At 46.2% G+C, this 23583-nt stretch overlaps 1 protein-coding gene across 1 annotated transcript in view; it reads right to left on the bottom strand.

Moving 5' to 3' along the window:
- Window positions 1-1554: 1554 nt before the first annotated feature.
- Window positions 1555-23583, bottom strand: part of fbxl9 (F-box and leucine rich repeat protein) — a 31343-nt gene continuing 9314 nt past the window's right edge. Inside the window, exons 2-7 of the mRNA XM_060837517.1 lie at window positions 22969-23070; window positions 20401-21381; window positions 18945-19160; window positions 11938-12078; window positions 4811-5028; window positions 1555-1726 (exon numbers count right to left, since the gene is read on the bottom strand). Coding sequence (XP_060693500.1) covers window positions 1555-1726; window positions 4811-5028; window positions 11938-12078; window positions 18945-19160; window positions 20401-21381; window positions 22969-23070 — 1830 coding nt within the window. The remainder of the gene's footprint in view (window positions 1727-4810; window positions 5029-11937; window positions 12079-18944; window positions 19161-20400; window positions 21382-22968; window positions 23071-23583) is intronic.

Below are 23583 nucleotides of genomic sequence, written 5' to 3'. Positions count from 1 at the left end.
AAGCCACGCATCCTAAGTCATGCCTCACCACATCATAATTTCCCTGCCCCCGGCTATAACTCTTGCCCCGCAGTGCACACTTATCCCTCTCCATCACTAGAGTAAAAGTCACCGAATTGTGGTCACTGTCCCCAAAGTGCTCACCTAAAGGAGGGATTTCCAGGATTTTGACCGAGAAATCCAGGACTTTTCAGAGAACTGTGACATCGTTCCACGTCAGGGTGGTGAGAGCCTCGGAGGCAACTTGCAATGGTATACCCTTTATCCCTGAGGTTTGGTTGATGCTGTGAAAAGTATCTTACATGCTTTTGGTTTTGTTATACATACACATTAACAGAACAGGAGCAATGGGTGAGATGGGATATGGTGCTTCACAGTCGCACAGCATTCTTCTTCAGCCGAGCCAAAATGGTACAATGAAACACTGCAGAAAATAAGCTTTATTTTAAACAGCACATGAGCAAGAGCAGCCCCAGGCACAGTCAAGCAGCTTAAAACTTAAATTCAGTTTCCCATCAAGAACACAACAGAAGCAAACCTTTAGTTGGATTTGAACTTTTTTAAAAAAAATTTCAACTTGAAGTAACAGGTAAGAGTAAAACTTTAGTACTGTGTCCTGTCAGCATAGCCACTGGCAGGTCTGTAGAGCAAACATACACCCTACTGAGGGAAAGACCAAGCAGTTGGAGAAACTTGCACCCTAACAACTCAGTAGGATGAGAGTTTTAAACAGAGATACCATCCAAAGCCAGCAAAGATCAAACAGCTCGGAGGATACAAATTTAATCTTACGCACCATTTTCTTTAGCAGTTGAGCCCTGGCTGGGAGTGAGGCTGTGAAATGTGCTTTAATCTTGGCAGCTTTTAGTCAAAGGAGCTGCGTGTTACAGCACAGAGTATCTCTGCAGTTCAGTCTGACGTGAGTCGGCATGGAGGACTGGGTGGATATGCACATCGCAATCCAGGTACAAAAATCAAGACGGAGGGAGGTGCGGCGAAAAGTTCAGTTCAAGATTTGATCAGTTCCTCCTTAGTGATGTTTAACACAGCACGGGGACTGTTTTCCAAAGAGAAACATTTCTGAACTTGCTCAAAGAAACACCTGCCCTGAGTGTTCCCTTTGTACTTTCCCTGCTGTGCTAGGCACGAGGATGGGTGGCAGGGTACAGCAGCTACCTTTGCTGGAAACAGCGATGGGTGCCAGCTTTAAAGTCCAGCCAGTCAACTCACCATTCCTCCAATCAGAAGGTGGCACTGCCCCAGCTGGGGAAGAAAACAAAATGATGCATGTCCAGTCCCTGACTGCAGGATATAATTTGAGGACTGAAAAACATTTCTGAGGTTCACACAGCATGCTCCACACTCACCTTTCTGCATCTCAACCTCATCAAACCCAAACAACGTTCATTCAAAGAAAAAACCTGCAGCGACACCCGAGATGTTGGCATTATTAAATTGAACCTCGGGAACCACAGCTCTCTTGTCTTTATTTCGAAGCCTGCTTTCGTCTGTACAGGCACAAAGAGCTGTGTTCTCTGCCTCATCCATCCAGCCTCATTCCAAGAGGGACGAACTGGTCTGCTCCTCCAGGTATTTGGCCTTGACGCAGGTGAGTCTGGGGTGAGCTAGCTGAAGCCGCTCGATGTCTCTGATCGTCAGCCCACTACACATGGAAACATCCAGACTCCTCAGCCACTGACATTCCTGCATGAGGACCTCTAGTGCCCTGGGAAGGTGAAACAGTGTGATGGAGAGATGACAAACACAAGAATAAAATTACATTGAATTTTGCAGCAGCAGAAGGCAGGTCCAAGCTGGTGTTGCTACATCCCAGAAGACCTCTCCCAAGAAGTTAAAAATCACACCACACCAGGTTATAGTCCAACAGGTTTATTTGGAAGCACTAGCTTTCAGAGCGCTGCTCCTTTATCAGGTGGTTGTGGAGTATAAGACACAGAATTTATAGCAAACATTTCCAGTGTGATGTCACGGAAATTATATATTGAAAAAGACCTGGATTGTTTATTAAGTCTCTCATCTTTTAGAATGACCATGGTGGTTTCAGTTCTTTCATATGTAAATCCCAGAGTTTTTTTAAAGTTACAGTCTCAAGTGAACTTTAACAATTGTGACCAGTGGAGTGCCACAAGGATCGGTGCTGGGTCCACTGATTTTCATCATTTACATAAATGATTTGGATGTGAGCATAAGAGGTACAGTTAGTAAGTTTGCAGATGACACCAAAATTGGAGGTGTAGTGGACAGCGAAGAGGGTTACCTCAGATTACAACAGGATCTTGATCAGATGGGCCAATGGGCTGAGAAGTGGCAGATGGAGTTTAATTCAGATAAGTGCAAGGTGTTGCAATTTGGGAAAGCAAATCTTAGCAGGACTTATACACTTAATGGTAAGGTCCTAAGGAGTGTTGCTAAACAAAGCGACCTTGGAGTACAGGTTCATAGATCCTTAAAAATAGAGTCGCAGGTAGACAGGATAGTGAAGGCGGCATTTGGTATGCTTTCCTTTATTGGTCAGAGTATTGAGTACAGGAGTTGGAAGGTCACGTTGCGGCTGTACAGGACATTAGTTAGGCCACTGTTGGAATATTGCATGCAATTCTGGTCTCCTTCCTATCAGAAAGATGTTGTGAAACTTGAAAGGATTCAGAAAAGATTTACAAGGATGTTGCCAGGGTTTGGAGGATTTGAGCTACAGGGAGAGGCTGAACAGGCTGGGGCTGTTTTCCCTGGAGCGTCAGGGGCTGAGGAGAGACCTTATAGAGGTTTACAAAATTATGAGGGCATGGATAGGATAAATAGACAAAATCATTTCACTGGGGTGGGGGAGTCCAGAACTAGAGAGCATAGGTTTAGGGTGAGAGGGGTAAGATATAAAGAGACCTAAGGGGCCACTTTTTCATGCAGAGGATGGTATGTGTATGGAATGAGCTGCAAGAGGAAGTGGTGGAGGCTGATACAATTGCAACATTTAAGAGGCATTTGGATGGGTATATGAATAGGAAGGGTTTGGAGGGATATGGGCCGGGTGCTGGCAGGTGGGATTAGATTGGGTTGGGATATCTGGACGGGTTGGACCGATGGGTCTGTTTCCATGCTGTACATCTCTATGGCTCTGTAATTGGTGTCATGTCGGCCCAGATAATGCACTGAAGGTGTGAGGTGCCCTGTGCGAGGTTCAGACTGATTCTATTCCTAAGAAAGAGATTTACAGAATCTTAAATGGATTCATGCAGTTTTTGAGCAAATTAAAATGCAATTCTGCAAGTACAAATTCACCTGTGTGTGTGGGGTGGGGTGGGGGGTGGGGGGGGGGGGGGGGGAGAGAGGAAGAGGGGGAAGCATTATGAGTGTCTGTGAGAGAGTGTGTGTGTATGTGTGTGAGTGTGAGCGTAAAGAGGTAAAAGTCTGTGAGAGGGTGAGTGTCTTTGTGAGCGTATGAGTGAGGGTCTGCAGGAGTGTGTGTGTGTGTGTGTGTGTGTGTGTCTCTCTCTCTCTCTCTCTCTCTCTCTCTCTGTCTGGTGTTGTGTGATTTTTAACTTTGTACACCCCAATCCAACACTGACATCTCCAAATCATGTCCCCCAAGAAGCACTTTATCCAATTTTCAAAAACATCTTTTCCTTAACCTCGTATGCTGCATGTTTCGCTGCACGCTAAATAAAAACCACTGTCAATCAGAAAGAATACCAGAAATTGCAAGAGAAGCTCAGCAGGTCTGGCAGGGTCTGTGGCGAGAAATCACGGTTCACGCTTCGGATCGGGTGACCCTTCCTCAGAACTGAACTGGGTACTCTGACTTCTCACCATAGATGCCACCAGATCGGCTGAGCTTTTCCAGCAATTTCTGTTTTCGTCCCCCGTATGCCATCGGCTTCAGTTATTCCACACAGTAACATTCTCCAGGTAAAGGAAGTTCTCCCAAATTCCTTCCTGGATTTATTCCTGCTCTTTCTTACACTTACAAGCCCCGTAGCCTGGAGGTGGGTGCAGGTGCTGTGTCCACCTTGCAGAGAATTTGGCCCACTCTGTGCGAGAGGGGATAAGGAGACACCATTTTGCCCTGATACGAGACAGGGTGACTGGCTCAGAACCAGCAGCAGCTACCCTGAGTAATGTTCGCCTGCTTGACTTGGCTGAGGCTAACTCTAACACTCGAGATTGCAATCCAGGCCACCACTGGCTGACTCGGTGCAGACTGGGACTGAATCGGTGACCTGGCTGAACCACTTACCCAAGGCAGCAGAAGGAATCCTGCTTTGAAACGTGACACCCCACGCACTCTGGTTAAATGCAAGAATGAGATATTTGCATTTATGTAGTGCCTTTCTCAGTGACGGGGCATTCCAAAGTATTTTTACAACCAATCCTTTTTGGTGTGTCATCACAGAGGCATTGTTGGAAATGTAACAGCAAAAACTGTGCATGGCAAATGACAAAATACTGATCAGAACCTTGATGCCGAAGGTTAAAGAATAAATATTGATCAGAACTCCCGGGAGTTGTTGTCTCCTTTGCTTACATCCACCAGAGAAGATTAACATTGCTACAGAAGAGCAGCACCCCTCTGACAATGCGCAATAGTGTACTGCCAGCATCTGCTCAAGCATTTGGTCAACGTTCTAACCCAAATCCAAGCACCAGGTCAAAAGCTGACCCCTCCCGTCCTGTACAACACCTGGCCTTTGAACACTAAATCATCCAGGATAATATAACCAGAGTCAAACCTCACTTCGCACACAGCAAAATACCCCAAACACTGCATATTCCTTTCAAACAGTTTGTGACTTACTGGCTGGTGATCTTATCGCAGCAGGAGATTTCAAGGTTAGTCAGCCTCTTCATGTGGGTTGCAGCAGTAATCAGCCCGTGGTCAGTCAGTTGGCCACAGTGGCTGAGGGACAGCCCTTCCAGGCTCCGGCAATGCTCTGCAATGGAGACCACGCTCTCGTCCGTTATCTCGCGGACCATGTTCAGTGACAAGGTCTTTAACTCCTGAAAGCGGATTTCCTGGGGATGCAATTCAAAAGGATTAGCGTGCCAGCTCAGCTTCAGTTTCTCTTGTTGGTTAGCGTTCTACATCAGGGCAGTGAGGGTGCAGTGGTAATGGTGGTGGTCCAGCAGGCCTGGGCAATGTTCTGCGGAATCTCATCATAGCAGATGGTGAAATCTGAATTCAATAAAATCTACAATAAACAGCTTGCCCTGTTTGTAACCATTGTCAAATTCCCTTAAAACCCTTCTGAATCATAGATTCCCTACAGTGTGGAAACAGGCCCTTTGGCCCAATAAATCCACACCGACCCTCCAAAGAGTATCCCATTCCCCTACCCAATATTTGGCATTCCCCCCTGACTAATGCACCTAACCTACACATCCCTGAAAGCTATGGGCAATTAACCATGGCTAATTCACCTGACCTGCACATATTTGGACTGTGGGAGGAAACCAGAGCACCTGGAGGAGACCCACGCAGAGAAGGAGCAAGCTCCACACAAACAGTGGCCAGAGGCTGGATTCGAATGTGCTTCCTAGGGGCTGTGAGGCAGTAGTGCTAACCACTGAGCCACCGGGCCGCAGTTTGTGTGTGGGTTATGGTATGCATGGTAATGCAGTAACTCTCTTCATTCCACTACCAAGAAACGTAAGGATCTGCACTAATTTAGTAAATTAACCAAAGGATGCCAGTTGGTTATGGATGTAGGTACATACCAGGTAGCACATATATTGAAAGAGAAGACAAAGGATAAGCATAGATCATGAGGTGAGAGTTTTAGGTTAATGGTAACACAAATTTAAACAACTCAGGTTAGAAATCAATGCATTACCTTAACGTCAACAAAACTACATGTGGACTACAGTGCATTCTAGCAAGAAAAGCAGAACCGATATTAAATGGTTATTGGATAAACATATGGATGAAAATGAAATAGTGTCGGTTAGATGGGCTTCAGATTGGTTTCACAGGTCGGCACAACATTGAGGGCTGAAGGGCCTGTCTTGCACTGTCATGTCCTATGTACTATGTTACAGTGGACAAGGATAAAAGATGAAAAGGGTGAATCGGGCATTTCGCTCTCAACTACCAAGCTCCGACCCAGCACCGGTTTATAGGGCTGGGGAAATGTTAAGACCATAAGACATAGGAGTGGAAGTAAGGCTGATGGCTGATGGGCATTTCAACTCCACTTACCCGCATTCTCCCCGTAGCTCTTAATTCCTTGTGACATCAACAATTTATCAATCTCTGCCTTGAAGACATTTAGCGTCCCGGCCTCCATTGCACTCTGCAGCAATGAATTCCACAGGCCCACCACTCTCTGGCTGAAGAAATGTCTCCGCATTTCTGTTCTGAATTTACCCCTCTAATTCTAAGGCTGGGTCCTAGTCTCCTCGCCTAACGGAAACAATTTCTTAGCAACCACCCTTTCCAAGCCATGTTGAACTATGATCACTCTATAATCCCTCATGGTATGGATATCAGAGAATCGCAGAAAGAGGCCATTCTGCCCATTGAGCCTACACCAACTCTCTGAAGACCGCTCCACCCAGACCTACCCCTCCACCCCATTCCTGTAACCCCATATTTCCCATGGCTAATGCACCTAGCCTACACATCCCTGGACACTATGGGGCGACTTAGCATGGTCAGTTCACCGAACCTGCATATCTTTGGATTGCAGGATGAACTCAGAGCACCGGAAGGAAACCCACACAAACACGGGGAGAATGTACAAACTCCACCCAGATAGTTTCCCGAGGCTGGAATAGTACCCGGGTACATGGTGTTGTGAGGTAGCAGTGCTAAGATTAGATTAGATTACTTACAGTGTGGAAACAGGCCCTTCGGCCCAACAAGTCCACACCGACCCGCCGAAGCACAACCCACCCATACCCCTACATTTACCCCTTACCTAACACTACGGGCAATTTAGCATGGCCAATTCACCTGACCCGCACATCTTTTGGATTGTGGGAGGAAACCGGAGCACCTGGAGGAAACTAACTGGACTATAACTCGAGAATAAATTATACCAGTGTTTGAATTTGTTTATCTGTACTTCAATCCTATGGTTTCAAGGACATAAACCAAACTCTGTACAATATTAAACCTAAAACCATATAATTTAGCCCCATAGTATAACGGGGTAAAGCAACAGACCCATTAACAAAACCAGTGACTGCTCTATCAAGTGAATCCATCAAGAATGAGCTGGCTCAGTACTTAGAGCCATAGAGATGTACAGCATGGAAACAGACCCTTCGGTCCAACCCGTCCATGCCAACCAGATATCCCAACCCCAACCTAGTCCCACCTACCAGCACCCAGCCCATATCCCTCCAAACCCTTCCTATTCACATACCCATCCAGGCGCCCTTTTAAATGTTGTAATTGTACCAGCCTTCACCACTTTCTCTGGCAGCTCATTCCATACACGCACCAGCCTCTGTGTGAAAAAGTTGCCCTTTAGATCTCTTTTATATCTTTCCCCTCTCACCCTAAACCTATGCCCTCTAGTTCTGGACTCCCCAACACCAAGAAAAAGACTTTGCCTATTTACCCTATCCATGCCCTTCATAATTTTATAAACCTCTATAAGGTCATCCCTCAACCTCTGACACTTCAGGCAAAACAGTCCCAGCCTGTTCAACTTCTCCCTATAGCTCATATCCTCTAACCAAGGCAACATCCTTGTAAATCTTTTCTGAACCCTTTCAAGTTTCACAACATCCTTCCGATAGGAAGGAGACCAGAAATGCATGCAATATTCCAAAAGTGACATAACCAATATCCTGTACATCTGCAACGTGACCTCCTAACTCCTGTACTCAATACTCTGACCAATAAAGGAAAGCATACCAAACGCCTTCTTCACTATCCTATCTACCTGCGATTTCATTTTCAAGGAGCTATGAACCTGCACTCCAAGATCTCTTTGTTCAGTAACACTCCCTCGTACCTTACCATTAAGTGTATAAGTCCTGCTAAGATTTGCTTTCCCAAAATGCAGCATCTCATTTATCTAAATCAAACTCCATCTGCCACTTCTCAGCCCATTGGCCCATCTGGTCCAGATCCTGTTGTAATCTGAGGTAACCCTCTTCGCTGTCCACTACACCTCTAATTTTGGTGTCATCTGCAAACTTACCAACTGTACCTCTTATGCTCGCATCCAAATCATTTATGTAAATGACAAAAAGTAGAGGGCCCAGCACCAATCCTTGTGGCACTCCACTGGTCACAGGCCTCCAGTCTGAGAAACAACCTTCCACCACCACTCTCTGTCCTCTACCTTTGAGCCAGTTCTGTATCCAAATGGCTAGTTCTCCCTGTATTCTGTGAGATCTAACCTTGCTAATCAGTCTCCCATGGGGAAGCTTGTCAAATGCCTTACTGAAGTCCATATAGATCACATCTACTGCTCTGCCCTTATCAAACCTCTTTGTCACTTCTTCAAAAAACTCAATCAAGTTTGTGAGACATGATTTCCCATGCACAAAGCCATGTTGACTTTACAAATATGTGTACATCCTGTCCCTCAGGATTCCCTCCAACAACTTCCTCACCACCAAGGTCAGGCTCACTGGTCTATAGTTCTCTGGCTTGTCCTTATCACCCTTCGTAAATAGTGGCACCACGTTAGCCAACCTCCAGTCTTCCGGCACCCCACCTGTGACTATCGATGATACAGATATCTCAGCAAGGGGCCCCGCAATCACTTCCCTAACTTTCTCCAGAGTTCTCGGGTACACCTGATCAAGTCCTAGGGATTTATCCGCTTTTATGTGTTTCAAGACATCTAGCACTTCCTCCTCTGTAATATGGACAGTTTTCAAGATGCCACCATCTATTTCCCTACATTCTATATCTTCCAAGTCCTTCTCCACAGTAAACACTGAGTATCTCCCCCATCTCCTGTGGCTCCACACGAAGGCCACCTTGCTGATCTTTGAGGGGCCCTGTTCTTTCCCTAGTTACCCTTTTATCCTTAATGTTTTTGTAAAAAGCCTTTGGATTCTCCTTAATTCTATTTGCCAAGCTATCTCATGTCCCCGTTTTGCCCTCCTGATTTCCCTCTTAAGTACATTCCTACTGCCTTTATACTCTTCTACGGATTCACTCGATCTATCCTGTCTATACCTTACATGTGCTTCCTTCTTTTTCTTAACCAATCCCTCAATTTCTTTAGTCATCCAGCCTTCCCTTTCACCCTGACAGGAATATATTTTCTCTGGACTCTCGTTATTTCATTTCTGAAGGCTTCTCATTTTCCAGCCGTCCCTTTACCTGCGAACATCTGCCCTCAATCAGCTTTTGAAAGTTCTTGCCTAATTCCTTCAAAATTAGCCTTCCTCCACTGTAGAACTTCAACTTTTAGATCTGGTCTACCCTTTTCCATCACTATTTTAAAACTAATAGAATTATGGTCGCTGGCCCCAAAGTGCTCCCCCACTGACACCTCAGTCACCTGCCCTGCCTTATTTCCCAAGAGTAGGTCAAGTTTTGCACCTTCTCTGGTAGGTACATCCACATAATGAATCAGAAAATTTTCTTGTACACACTTAACAAATTCCTCTCCTTCTAAACCTTTAACACTATGGCAGTCCCAGTCTATGTTTGGAAAGTTAAAATCCCCTACCATAACTACCCTATTATTCTTACAGATAGCTGAGATCTCCTTACAAGTTTGTTTCTCAATTTCCCTCTGACTATTGGGGGGGGTCTATAATACAATCCCAATAAGGTTATCATCCCTTTCTTATTTCTCAGTTCCACCCAAATAACTTCCCTGGATGTATTTCTGGGAATATACTCCCTCAGCACAGCTGTAATGCTATCCCTTATCAAAAACGCCACCCGCCCCTCCTCTCTTACGTCCCTTTCTATCCTTCCTGTAGCATTTGTATCCTGGAACATTAAGCTGTCAGTCCTTTCCATCCCTGAGTCACGTTTCTGTAATTGCTATGATATCCCAGTCCCATATTCCTAACCATGCCCTGAGTTCATCTTCTTTCCCTGTTACGCCTCTTGCATTGAAATAAATGCAGTTTAATTTATCAGTCCGACCTTGTTCTCTGCTTTGTCGCTGCCTGCCCGGGCTGTTGGAGTCGCTTCTTTTCTCAAGTGTATCAGTCTCAGATTGATCTCTTTCCTCACTATCTCCCTGGGTCCCCTCCCTCCAACCTTACTAGTTTAAATCCTCCCGAGCAGCTCTAGCAAATTTCCCTGCCAGTATATTAGTCCCCTTCCAATTTAGGTGCAATCTGTCCTTCTTGTACAGGTCATTTCTACCTCAAAACAGCTTCCAATGATCCAAAAATGTGAATCCTTCTCCCATACACCAGCTCCTCAGCCATGCATTCATCTGCTCTATCCTCCTATTCCTGCCCTCACTAGCTCGTAGCACTGGGAGTAATCCAGATATTACTACTCTCGAGGACCTCCTTTTTAAATTCCTGCCTAACTCTCTATATTCTCCTTTCAGAATCTCATCCTTTTCCCTTCCTATATCATTGGTTCCAATGTGGACAATGACCTCTTGCTGGTTCCTCTCCCCTGTGAGAACATTCTGCACCCTCTCTGAGACATCCTTGATCCTGGCACCAGGGAGGCAACACACCATTCTGATTTTTCGCTGCTGGCCACAGAAACATCTGTCTGTACCTCGGATTAGACAGTCCCCTAATACAATCGATCTCTTGGAACCCAACGTACCCTTCGTTGCATTAGAGCCAGTCTGGATACCAGAAATGTGGCTGTTCGCACTACCTTCCCCTGAGAATCCATCGCCCTCTACAATTTCCAAAACAGCATGCTTGTTTGAAATGGAGATAGCCACAGAAGACCCTTGCACTACCTGCCTACCTCTCTTACCTTACCTGGAGTTAGCCCATCTATGTGACTGTATCTGACACTTTCCCTCCTTCCTATAACTACCATTCGTCACATCCCCTTGCTCTTGTAAATTCCTCATTGTCTCTAACTGTCACAGCAAACGATCCATTCAATCTGATAGGATTCACAACCAATGGCATTTATTGCAGATATAATCCTCAGTAACCCGTAAACTCTCCCTAAACTCCCACATCTGACAAGTAGAGCATATCATTCAACTAAGGGCCATTTTTGTTTCTTTCAATCTACAGACCCAGAAAATAGCATTGTCTTATTCCTCTACAAAACACTGCTCCAGGTTAAATTAATACTTATGGCTTAGATTTTTAAATTTAATCAAGAGACATATCTCAAATAAAACATATAATCAAGAAAGAGCCCACTCAACTCACTATTGTAGATTGACAGCAAGGCTATACTTAAAACTATCTACTTATCGGTTTCTGTATTGTGACCTCTCCCAAACTGGTTCCTGCAAAGATCAGTTCGGAATGTCACTGTTTGTTCATTTTCCCAGACGCATTCCGATGTCCAACGATACATAAATTCAACAGCAAAGGCAGGAACTGTGCAGGTTCTCTACTGTGTCAGGGAGCAGTGTGGGTTTTTCTGTCTCTCTCCTTCACTGACCATGTGCTGTCTTTGGCTGCCCTTCTCCCTTTTAAAGGTACTTGATTGGAATTAGAAATTTAATGAGAAGTAACGAGAAGGACAGTCTATCATTAACCTCAATCTCTGTCTCGTAAACCAGCCATCCAGCCAATTGACCTAACTGATCCCCACACTGGAAACATAGAGGCACTTGAAAAGGAAGTATCTGTGGGGGCGAGGAAATGGATCAAGGGAGCAGCTCTAATTAGGCAGTTTTTTCAAAGAGCCAGTACAAGTATGATGGGCTGAATAGCCTTCTACATTGCCACATTCCAACGCTACATTTGTGTGTAATTATTTTACTCACTCTATTCCATTTTACTGGAACATGACCTACGCGGATATGAAAAACCTGCCTCAGCATGGGGTACCTTGGTTATGCTGCTGTCTGTTAGTTTCATACACGCAGTCAAACAGAGCTCCTTAAGATATATCAGTGCTCTCAGTGAAGCTCCGTCTCTCTCTTTGGAAGGCTTCAGGTCAGACTCAGTTATGATCTCGGCCTTCTCATCCTGATGTTTGGGAGAAACACCAAAAATTCCAGTTAGCATTAGGTCCCGCCAAACACTGGCTCATTATCACCCTGGAAAGGGAAATATACAGCGTTTGTTGATGAGTAAGTGGCATCCAACCATTACATTTGAAAATGTGGATATTACATAATGTGCGTGACAGGGAAACAGGCCACTCAGTCCATCAGGTTTGTGCCAGTGTCCATTCTCAACGTGAGCCTTGTCAGTAGACCCTGTCAACATAACCTCTTGTTTCTTCCTCAAGTACTTATCTAGTTTCACCTTATTAATGCTACTCTCTTTAAAGACTCCTTGTGACAGCAAGATCCACATTCTAAAAACTTATTTCCAATCCACCCCCCCCCCAGTCCAGGCACTCCCCACATATGTTCGAGACACCACCCACGCCCTCCATCTCCTCCAAGACTTCTGTTTTCCCGGCCCCCAATGCCTCATCTTCACCATGGACATCCAAATCCCTCTCCGCTTCCATCCGCCATGACCCAGACATCCAAGCCCTCTGTTTCTTCCTCTCCTGACGTCCCCACCAGTAGCCTTCCACTGACACTCTCAGTCATTTGGCTGAACTGGTCCTCACCCTCAACAATTTCTCTTTCGAATCCTCCCACTTCCTCTCGACGCAAGGAGTAGGAATGGGCACCCGTATGGGCCCCAGCTATGCCGGTCTCTTTGTCGGCTACGTAGAACAGTCCATCTTCCGTAGCTACACCAGCATGATGACTGCATCAGTGTCACTCGTGCTCCCGCGAGGAGGTTCATCAATTCATCAACTTCACCAACACATTCCACCCCACCCTTAAATTCACCTGGACCATCTCTGACTACCTCCCTCCCCTTCCTGAACCTCTCCATCTCCACCAATGGAGACTGACTCAACACTGACATTTTCTACAAACCCACCAACTCCCACAGCTACCTGGATTACACCTCTTCCCACCCTATCTCCTGCAAAAATGCCATCCCATATTCCCAATCCCTCCACCATATCTGCTCCCAGGAGGACCAGTTCCACCACAGAACACACCAGATGGCCTCCTTCTTTCAAGATCGCAATTTCCCTTTCCATGTGGTTGAAGATGCCCTCCAACGCATCTCATCCACGTCCCGCATCTCCGCCCTCAGACCCCACCCCTCCAACGTAACAAGGACAGAACACCCCTGGTCCTCACCTTCCACCCTACCAACCTTCGCATAAACCACATTATCCGACGACATTTCTGCCACCTCCAAACACACCCCACCACCAGGGATATATTTCCCTCCCCACCCTATACCACCTTCCACAAAGACCGTTCCCTCCGTGACTACCTGGTCAAGTCCATGCCCCCCCCCACAACCCACTCTCCTGTCCTGGCACCTTCCCCTGCCACCGCAGAATTGCAAACCTGCGCCCACACCTCCTCCCTCACCTCCACCCAAGGCCCTAAAGGAGCCTTCCACATCCATCAAAGTTTCACCTGCACATCCACCAATGTCATTTATTGTATCCGTTGCTCCCAATGTGGTCTCCTCTACATTGGGCAGACTGGATGCTTCCTCGCAGAACACTTTAAGGAACATCTCCGGGACACCTGCACCAATCAACCCCACCGCACTGTGGTCCAAACTTCAACTCCCCCTCCCACTCTGCTGAGGACATGTAGGTCCTGGGCCTCCTCCACGCCACTCCCTCACCACCTGACACCTGGAGAAAGAACACCTCATCTTCCACCTCGGAACACTTTAACCCCAGGGCATCAATGTGGATTTCACCAGTTTCCTCATTTCCCCCCCCCCCCCCCACCTTACCCCAGTTCCAACCTTCCAGCTCAGCACTGTCCCCATGACCTGTCCTACCTGCCAATCTCCCTTCCCACCTATCCACTCCACCCTCCTCTCCGGCCTATCACACTTATCCCTACCTCCATCCACCTATTGCACTCCCAGCTACCTTCTCCCCAGCCCCACCCCCTCCCATTTATCTCTCCACCGCCCAGCGTCCTGCTCCTTGGATGCTGCCTGACCTGCTGTGCTTTTCCAGCACCACTCTAATCTCCAGCATCTACAGTCCTCACTTTCACCAAACAGGAAACATGGGCTGACTCAACTCTAATGCCATTTCAATTTATTCTTTGCTTCAAAGCTGTTGATGCCAATGGCAATGCCAGGTCACATGGACATCTCTTGGAACCTCATGATATCATAAGCAGGAAACCAATCAACCTTGTTTTAGAATACTCCACAGCTGTTCTTAAAGGGACATCACGAAAATAAAATGCTTGCTTTCTAAAGCATACAGGTTTTCACCCCATTCGAAGAATATCAAAACTGAAGTTTAAAGCCCTTATTTCATATATACACACGATAAAACATCAAAATATACATTGGGAAATCTGTTAAATAAAGTAAAAAGAACATAATTGCTTTGGGTTTACAAACAACTCATACAAAAGAAAGACTTTATAAAAATTGCAATTGATATTTACTTTCCCCTCACTGTGTGTAAGATGTGGTTATAGAATACCCACAGTATGGAAACAGGCCCTTCAGCCCAACAAATCCACATTAACCTTTCCAGACCCATTCCTCTACCCTATATTTCCCCCTGACTAATGCACCTGACCTAGGCATTCCTGAACACTGCAGGCAATTTAGCATGGCCAACCCACCGAACCTAAACATCTTTGACTGTGGGAGGAAACCGGAGTACCCAGTGGAAATCCCCGCAGACACTGGGGAGAATGCACAAACTCCGCACACACAGTTACCCAAGGCTGGAATCAAACCCAGGTTCCTGGTGCTGTGAGGGAGCGGTGCTAACCATTGAGCCACCATGCCACCCACTTATGGCTTCAACATTTCACTCTTTAAGAACAGAAGAAAAGGCAAGAGTAGAGCAATTAGCTTCTTGAGCCTGCCTTGCCATTCAATAGGATCATTATGTTCCTCTACTTCAACGCCACATTCCTGACACTCCCATAACCTTTGATGCTCTGAGAGATTAAAAAATCCTCAACCTCAATCTTGAGTATACTCAGCAATGGTGCAGCTGCTCTGGGTAGACAACTCCAGAGGTTTGTAACCTTATGAGCAGAGAAATTTTTCATCTTAGTTCTAAATGATTGGCGTGTTCTGACTTTCTGTAATTCCCACCGAGCACTACCAACCTCAACAAAACACTGGCAAGAATTTTAAAGTTTTCAATAAAATTCAGAATTTTAAAGTTGTCAATAAAATTAGCTCTCGTTCTAAACACAACAGCATACAGACCCAGTTTACTCAGTTGTACACCATAGGGCAGTCCTCACATTGAAGACACCAAGCTAACAAACCTCCATTGTACAATGTCCAAAGTGAGTACATCTTTCTTTCAATATGGACACCAAAACTGGAGCCAGGAGATCACTAAGGCTCTCCTTAAAACTGTAGCAGAAGTTCTCTATTCTTATATTTCAATTCTCTGGCAACAAAAAGGCCAATGTTCAATTACACCCAAGTATTTCTGAAGTTTAATATTTCGCATGTTCATGCCTTTAAAAAAATACTCTACTTTCTTATTCTTACAGCTAAACAGAATGTCCCATTTCCTCACATTATACTCCATTAGTGTTATCTTGTTGCCCACTCACTTAACCTATCTATATCTCTGCAGCCCCTAAATCCTCTTCACAACTTACACTCCCACTTTGTATCATCAACAAAATTAGATTTGTCTTAGTCAATCTTTTCAGCTAGGCCATCACACAGGTAGCAATTAGCCACAGCGCAGCACTGATCTTTGCAACACATGACTAGTCACAGCCTGACAACTTCAAAATCCCCTAATTCTCCTCACTCTTCTGTGTGTTAACTTGTCTATACTAATGTATACCCTCAACTCCATGAGCCCTCCTCTTGCATGTTAACCATTTCTGTGGTACCTTATCAACCCCCTTTCACAAATCCCAATTCACCTTCAGCCACCAATTCCCCTTTACCAGCTGTCCTAGTTACATCCTCAAACAAATTCCAAACAACATTGTCAAACACAGACTGACTTTGATCATACTACGATTTTCTAAGTGAATTATTAAGATTTCCTGGTGGACCTTTAAAATATCGATCAATAATTAAATGTGTGATCTTTGAATTACAATTGTTGCTGGTTCATTCTAGTTTTATGAACTTAAAAATTAGGAAGAGTAGGCCATTCGGGAACAGCCGAGCAGGCAACACGGTTATGGCTGACCTGACTGTGCCCTGAAATGCTCATTCCAACCGAACCCCCAATAACTTTCTGTTTCTGTGTTTCTACAGTGTGCAAAACGAAAGCACGTGGGATTGGGGTAGCGCATTCAGGTGGATAGAATATTAGTTGGCAGACAGGAAACAAACAGTAGGAATAAATGGATCTTTTTCAGAATGGCAGCTTTTTCAGAGTGACTAGTGGGATGTCACAGGGACTGATACTAGGACCCAGCTGTTCATAACACACACACACTTAGGATTTAGATGAGGGAACTAAAGGCAACATCTCAAAATGTAGAGAGGACACAAAGCCAGAGGGGAGGGTGAACTGGGAGGAGGATGCAGAGATGTTGCATTGTCAGTTGAACAGGCTGAGTGAGTGGGCAGATGCAGTACAATGTGGATAAAGGTGAGGTTACCCACTTTTGTAGCAAAAACAGGAAGGCAGATTATTATTTGAATGGCTGTAAATTGAGAGAGAGGAATGTTCAATGAGATCTGGGTACCCTGGTGCACCATTCACTGAAAGTAACTGTGCAGCTGCAGCAGGCAGTAAAGGAGGCCAACTGGCCTAGTTAGTGAGAGGATTCGAGTACAGGAACAAAGATGGACTTGCTGTTGTTATACAGTGCATTGGCGAGGCCACACCTGGTATACTGTGTGTAGTTTTGGCCTCCTTATCTGAGGAAGGATGTCCCTGCTCTCGAGGGAGTGCGGCGAAGGTTTACCAGACTGATTCCTGGGATGGCAGCACTGACATAGGAAGAGAGATTGAACTGGTTAGGATGCTACTTGCTGAATGAGGGGGCAAATCTTGTAGACACCTATAAAATTCTAACAGGATTAGACAGATTAGACATTAGAAGGATGTTCCCATGGTGGGGGAGTTCAGATCTAGGGATCATATTTTGAGGATTGGGGCAAACTTTTTAGGACTGAGATGAGGAGAAATTTCTTTACCATAGAGTGTTCAGCCACTGGAGCGACAGAAACATTGTGATTTCAAGAAGGACATAGGTTTAGCTTTTGTGGCTATAGGGATCACGTTATATGGGGGAGGTGGGGGGGATTGGGTTTACGATTTTGAGCAACGATCATATTGAATAGTGAAACAGACTCGAGGGGTACTCCTGCTCCTACATTCCTAACCTTTGACTCCCTCCCAATCTATCTACCTCAGCCACCCAAGTATTGATGTCCCCGCCTTGGCCAATTCTGGAGGAGAGAGTTCCAAACCTTCGTGACTGTTTGAGTCTTAAATGGAAAGCCCCTTATTTTTAAAACTGTCTCTCCTCGGTCCTGTGCTCCCCCAAGAGAAAACATCCTTTCAGCATCCACCCTGTCCAGTCCCCTCAGGATGTTATTTGCTTTAATAAGATCCCCCTTGCACATTCGCCGTAAGAAAGGGATCAGCAGGGCGAGTATTAAGTGGACCAGGATAGAAATCAGAACATCCAGACACCAAGAGCTATACCTGAGGGCACTTGCAGAGTCAGAAGCGAAGGGACAAGGTAAGTGTGTTTTTGAATAATGTGTGAGGAACAACTGCTAGCCTCCAGGAATGCTGGCATGAACACAATATAGAGTCAGAGATGTACAGCACAGAAACAGACCCTTCAGTCCAACCCGTCCATGCCGACAAGATATCCCAACCCAATCTAGTCCCACCTGCCAATACTTGACCCATATCCCTCCAAACCCTTCCTATTCATATACCCATCCAAATGCCTCTTAAATGTTGCAATTGTACCAACCTCCACCACTTCCTCTGGCAGCTCATTCCATACACATACCACCCTCTGTGTGAAAACGTTGCCCATTAGGTCCCTTTTTAAATCTATCCCCTCTCACCCTAAACCTATGCCCTCTAGTTCTGGACTACCCCTACCCCAGGGAAAAAACCTTGTCTATTTACCCTATCCATGCCCCTCATCATTTTATAAACCTCTATAAGGTCACCCCTCAGCCTCCGACGCTCCATGGAAAACTGCCCCAGCCTGTTCAGCCTCTCCCTATAGCTCAAACCCTCCAACCCTGGCAACATCCTTGTAAATCTTTTCTGAACCCTTTCAAGATTCACAACATCTTTCCGATAGGAAGGAGACCAGAACTGCACACAATATTCCAACAGTGGCCTAACCAATGTCCTGTACAGCCGCAACACGACCTCCCAACTCCTATACTCACTGATCTGACCAATAAAGGAAAGCATACCAAATGCCTTCTTCAATATCCTATCTACCTGTGACTTCACTTTCAAGGAGCTATGAACCTGCACTCCAAGGTCTCTTTGTTCAGCAACACTCCCCAAGACCTTACCATTAAGTGTATAAGTCCTGCTAAGATTTGCTTTCCCAAAATGCAGTGCCTCGCAATTATCTAAATTAAACTCCATCTGCCACTTCTCAGCCCATTGGCCCATCTGGTCAAGATCCTGTTGTAATCTGAGGTAACCTTCTTCGCTGTCCACTACACCTCCAATTTTGGTGTCATCCGCAAACTTATCAACTATACCTCCTGCGTGCATATCCAAATTATTTATATAAATGATTAAAAGTAATGGACCCAGCTCTATCAAAGCTGTGTGTGATTACTGGCTTTCACATCAAGGGGTCATGGCAGGTGAATGAAAGGCAGACCTTCTCATCGAGTTGACAGTTGTCATTGGCCACGCTCATTCCTAGAAGCCCCCGGTCTGTGATCTCCTTACACCAGCTGAGCCGTAGCACTGTCAGGCCGGTCAGGTAGTTGACGATAACGGAGATGCTGAAATCGGTGATGTACACACAGGAGGTGAGGTCCAATTCCCGCAGGCTGTCCCGTAGGATCACCCCTATTGAGAAAACGCAGCTGTCCTGCAAGATTTAACCAAACACTTGAGTGAGCACCATTGTAAAACCACTCTCAAGTGAGAGGACAATGAGATTCACAATCACTGCTGCAAACTCGACCATTCCAATGAATTACTGGAACGCAGTTGCATTTTTTTCGGAAGAAGCAAGTTGTTTAAAGTTAAAAACTGGAGATATTCAGAGGTTAACTCGCTGACCAAAGCCAATTTTTTTTTAAATCATAGAATCTCTACAGTGTGGAAGCAGGCCATTCAGCCCATTAAGTCCACACCATCCCTAAAAAGAGCATCCCACCCAGACCCATCCCTGTACCTGCATTGCCCATGGCTAACCCACCCAGCCTGCACATCCCTGGACACTATGGGCAATTTAGCATGGCTAATCCACCAAACCTGCACATCTTTAGACTGTGGGAGGAAACTGGAGCACACAGAGGAACGCACACAGGCACAGGCACACGGAGAATGATTCCCAATGAAGAGCTTATGCCCGAAATGTCGGCTCTCCTGCTCCTCGGACGCCGCCCGACCTGCTGTGCTTTTCCAGCAACACACTCTCAACAGGGAGAATGTGCAAACTCCACACAGTCACCCAAGGCTGGAATCGAACCCGGGTCCCTGGCGCCGTGAGGCAGCAGTGCTAACCACCAAGCCACCTTATTTATTATTTCAATGCCGCCGGGCTGGGAGGGGCTGAGAAGAGAGGCGGAGCCCAAACTTGGGCAAACACCCTCCTTTACTCATCAATACAGGATGAAAATCCTGTATTCAATCCTCTGCAGAGTCATTGCAGAGGAGACACAGCCACGTGGCCATGATTGCTAGCAAGCCTCCAGAAGGAAGTGAGGTATCAAGGAGATGCACTCACTCCTCAACTTATAGACAATAGGGGCAGGAGTAGGCCATTCAGCCCTTCGAGCCAGCACCATCACTCATTATGATCATGCTTGACCACCCACGATCAGTATCCTGTTCCTGCCTTATCCCCATAACCCTTGATTCCACTATCCTTAAGAGCTCTATCCATCTCTCTCTTGAAAGTATCCAGAGACTGGGCTTTCTGGGGCAGAGCATTCCGTATATTCTGGTGGAATTGGACATCTCAGATTTTTTAAAAAAGGCCAAAACTTCAAGGCAAAAATTGAGCTCCTGTCCCAGATTTCCAGGCCTCCCTCACCTCCGACTGGGTTGAAAATTCAGGGACGATGTTATGTGTTCAGTGCAGCGCGGCAAGCGTGACTTACTTTCACCATGGTGCAGCAGCTGAAGTTGAGACTGAGTAAAGTCGGTGTGGTGTACGGCAAGGCAAGTCCGTTGACCAGTTCAAGACCACTGACCTGGTAACACTCAGACAGGTCAAGGGCTTGCAGGGTGGGGATGGCAGACAGGTTCTTCAGCCCGCGGTCAGTCACGAGGCGGACCTTGCCCAGGCAGAGGCGCTCCAGGAACTGTAGGTTGGCCACGGCCAAAACAGACTTGTCAGTCAGCTCACCGCAACCGGTGAGGTCCAGACTGGTGAGCCGGGGCTGGTAAGAGCAGATGGCACAGACTGCACCATCTGTCAAATCCTTGCAGTGTCGAAGTGCCAATCCCTCCAGCTGAAGCCTGGGCACCTGCACCACCAACTGTACAGCTTCGCTCGTGATACTGGTGTGGCTGAAATCTAGCCACTTCAGCGTGGCCGCCTGCCTGTCTATAAAGCAGAGGATGTTGCTCAGCGACAGTGTGCAGGTGGAATTGCATGCTTTCACTCCTCGGTAAGGATCTAACTCGAAGACGATGGGGCAGCCAGCAAGGGCCAGCTTTCTGAGCTTGGGCTTGCAGTCAGTAAGCCGATTGAAGGTCAGGTCGGAGAGATACCGCAGGTTGGAGAGATTCAGCTCCTGGAGATCCATCAGGGCTTCCGTCGTTCTGGCTTTGATCTCTGCGTTCGCCATCAAGGTGCCAGGCTTGAAAAGGCCGTTGCAGCAGCTGAGATCCAGCCCCCACAGGCTGCGGCATAAGGGGACGAGATCCACGAAGGAGCTCTCAGTGATGTTGCTGTCTCGCAACAAGAGGCTCTTCAGACAGGGGGCCAGGTGCAGAGCTATGTTCTGAATAACCATTGTCGAGGTAGGTGAGCCATCGAAGTTGCTCAGCGCCACACAGAGACTCTGTCTCCGCCGCAAACATCTGATCAACTCCAGAGATTCAGATGTCCCTTGGAGATGATAGAAAACATTTCTCTGTACAAGAAAGCCAACAGTAGTTAGATAATGACATTCAGAAGATCTTTGCTGAGTTCTATCTCTTCTAATACAGGTAGCATTCCAAACCGAGTAACATCAGGTGCCTTAGTTTCAATGAAGGAAGACAAACCTCCTCTTATTCTCCATGCCTAGTTGAGCTACTTTCTTGATCTACTGCAGTCCCAATGACCTATCAGCCTTCAGAATGTGTTAAAGAAATGCACTCATGCCCCACTTCCGTAATGCCATAAGGGAGAGAGGTTGCTATAGCAACAACAGCGCAGGAATGGCAATGTATTTCCAAATCAGGACTGTCAGTGCATGAGAAGGGATGGTGTTCCCATATATTTTGTCTGGTTCTTCTAGCTGGAAGGGGTTGTGAGTTTGGAAGGTGCTGGCTAAGGACCCTCCATCAATTTCTGCAGTGCACCTTCTAGATAGTACACACAGCTGCTGTTCAGCATTGGTGGTGGAGGGAGTGGATGTGGTGCCCAAGTGAGCGGGCTTGCTTTGACCTAGATGGTGTCCACCTTCTCGAGTGTTGCTGCAGCTACCCCCATCCAGGCAAGTGGGAAGTATTCCATCCCACTCCTGACTTGCAGATGGTGGGTATGCTTTGGGGAGTCAAGCAGTGAATTACTCACCTGCACGATTTCTAGGCCCTGGTCTGCTCTTGCAGTGAGTGTGTTTATAATGGTTGGCCCAATTTAGCTTCTGACCAATGGTAACCCCCAGGATGTTGCTAATGGGGGAAGTTAGTGATGGTAGTACCATTTAATGATATGATTCTGTCTTGTTGGAGCTGATCACTGCCTGGCCCTTGTGGAAAGAGAACGTGACTTGCCATTTGTCAGCCCAAACATGGATATTGTCCAGGTCATGCTGCATGTGGAAATAGACTGCTTCGGTATCTATAAAGAGGGAAGACCCCCTACCCTGGTTGACCTTCCATTGTCCATAAGGTGGACTCCTGCTGACAATAGCCACTCACATGGTTCGGACCCAGACCCTCACTTTTCCCACTCTCTCTCAATGTTGTCCCATACACCTACATTCCCGCCCTAATTGTGATCATTTTAAGATTTTTAACACTCTCAAGAACTGCCCATCAGAATTCCCTTCACTTTGACCACAATTCCCCAGTCTGGTTCAGTCCTCAGTTCGTGCTCCCAGTTTGACATTCCCGGAGGGTCCTCCTCAACATTACAGGGACTTCTTCCCATAAAGGGAGGAGAGGAGTGCTTCTGGAGTGGCTGTTAATGTTGATTAACCTGATCCACTGGGTGAGGCAGCAGTGGTTCAATTGTCCATTACATTGTACCTGGGATGGGAAATAGAAGGAAGGGAAAAAATCAATGATGTATCAGACAGCATCCCTGTTCCTGCTTGCTAGTTAATAAACACTTCCTGGAAACTGCAGGCATGTGGGGACAACAGACCAAAATGAGATCAGGCGCACGGAGGAATCCCATCTTTTGAATCCTGCATCCCCGTATCTAGGATCCAGAAAGAGTCAGTGCCTTCAGGTGGAGGGTTCAAAATGTAAAGCATACCAAGTTGTTTTTTTTAAGAAAAGAGAATTACCTGGAGACTTTGATCCAGAGAAGCGGTGTACCAAGCTTTGCTCACCAAAGATGCTTCCTTCCTGTCAGACATAGACAGGAAATGCAGAATGTAGGAGATCACCTTTTAACAAAAGAACAATAGAAACGAATGCTGTTGTAGAAACTTAGACTGAGTTAAAAGCTCCTTGAGAAACGAGGTTTCAGTCAGTGAGTCAGACAGCACGGAAAGTGACCTTTCGGCCCAACTTGTCCACACTGACCTCAATCTTAAACAAAACTAGTCCCACTCCTGACTGCACTTCGTCCACATCCCTCTAAACACTTTATTCATGTACTTACCCAAATGTCTTTTAAACATTGTAACAGGACCCACATCCACCACTCCCTTTGGAAGTTCATTCCAGACACCAACCACTCTCTGTGTAAAAGAAATGTCCCTCATGTCTTTTTTAAATCTCTCTCAAAAATATGCCCCTTAACCTTGAAATCCCCCACTCTAGGGAAAAGACACCTGCCATTCACCTTACCTAGACCCCCTCATGATTTTATAAAGGTCACCCTTCAACCTCTCATGGTCCAGTGAAAGAAGTCCCAACCCTACCAGCCTCTCCTAATAACTCAAACCCTCCATTCC

This window comes from Hemiscyllium ocellatum, chromosome 17 (genome assembly GCF_020745735.1).
Source record: "Hemiscyllium ocellatum isolate sHemOce1 chromosome 17, sHemOce1.pat.X.cur, whole genome shotgun sequence".
Lineage (NCBI taxonomy): Eukaryota > Metazoa > Chordata > Chondrichthyes > Orectolobiformes > Hemiscylliidae > Hemiscyllium > Hemiscyllium ocellatum.
The sequence above is the reverse complement of the archived record's forward strand: the minus strand, read 5'-3'. Positions and strand labels throughout refer to the sequence as shown.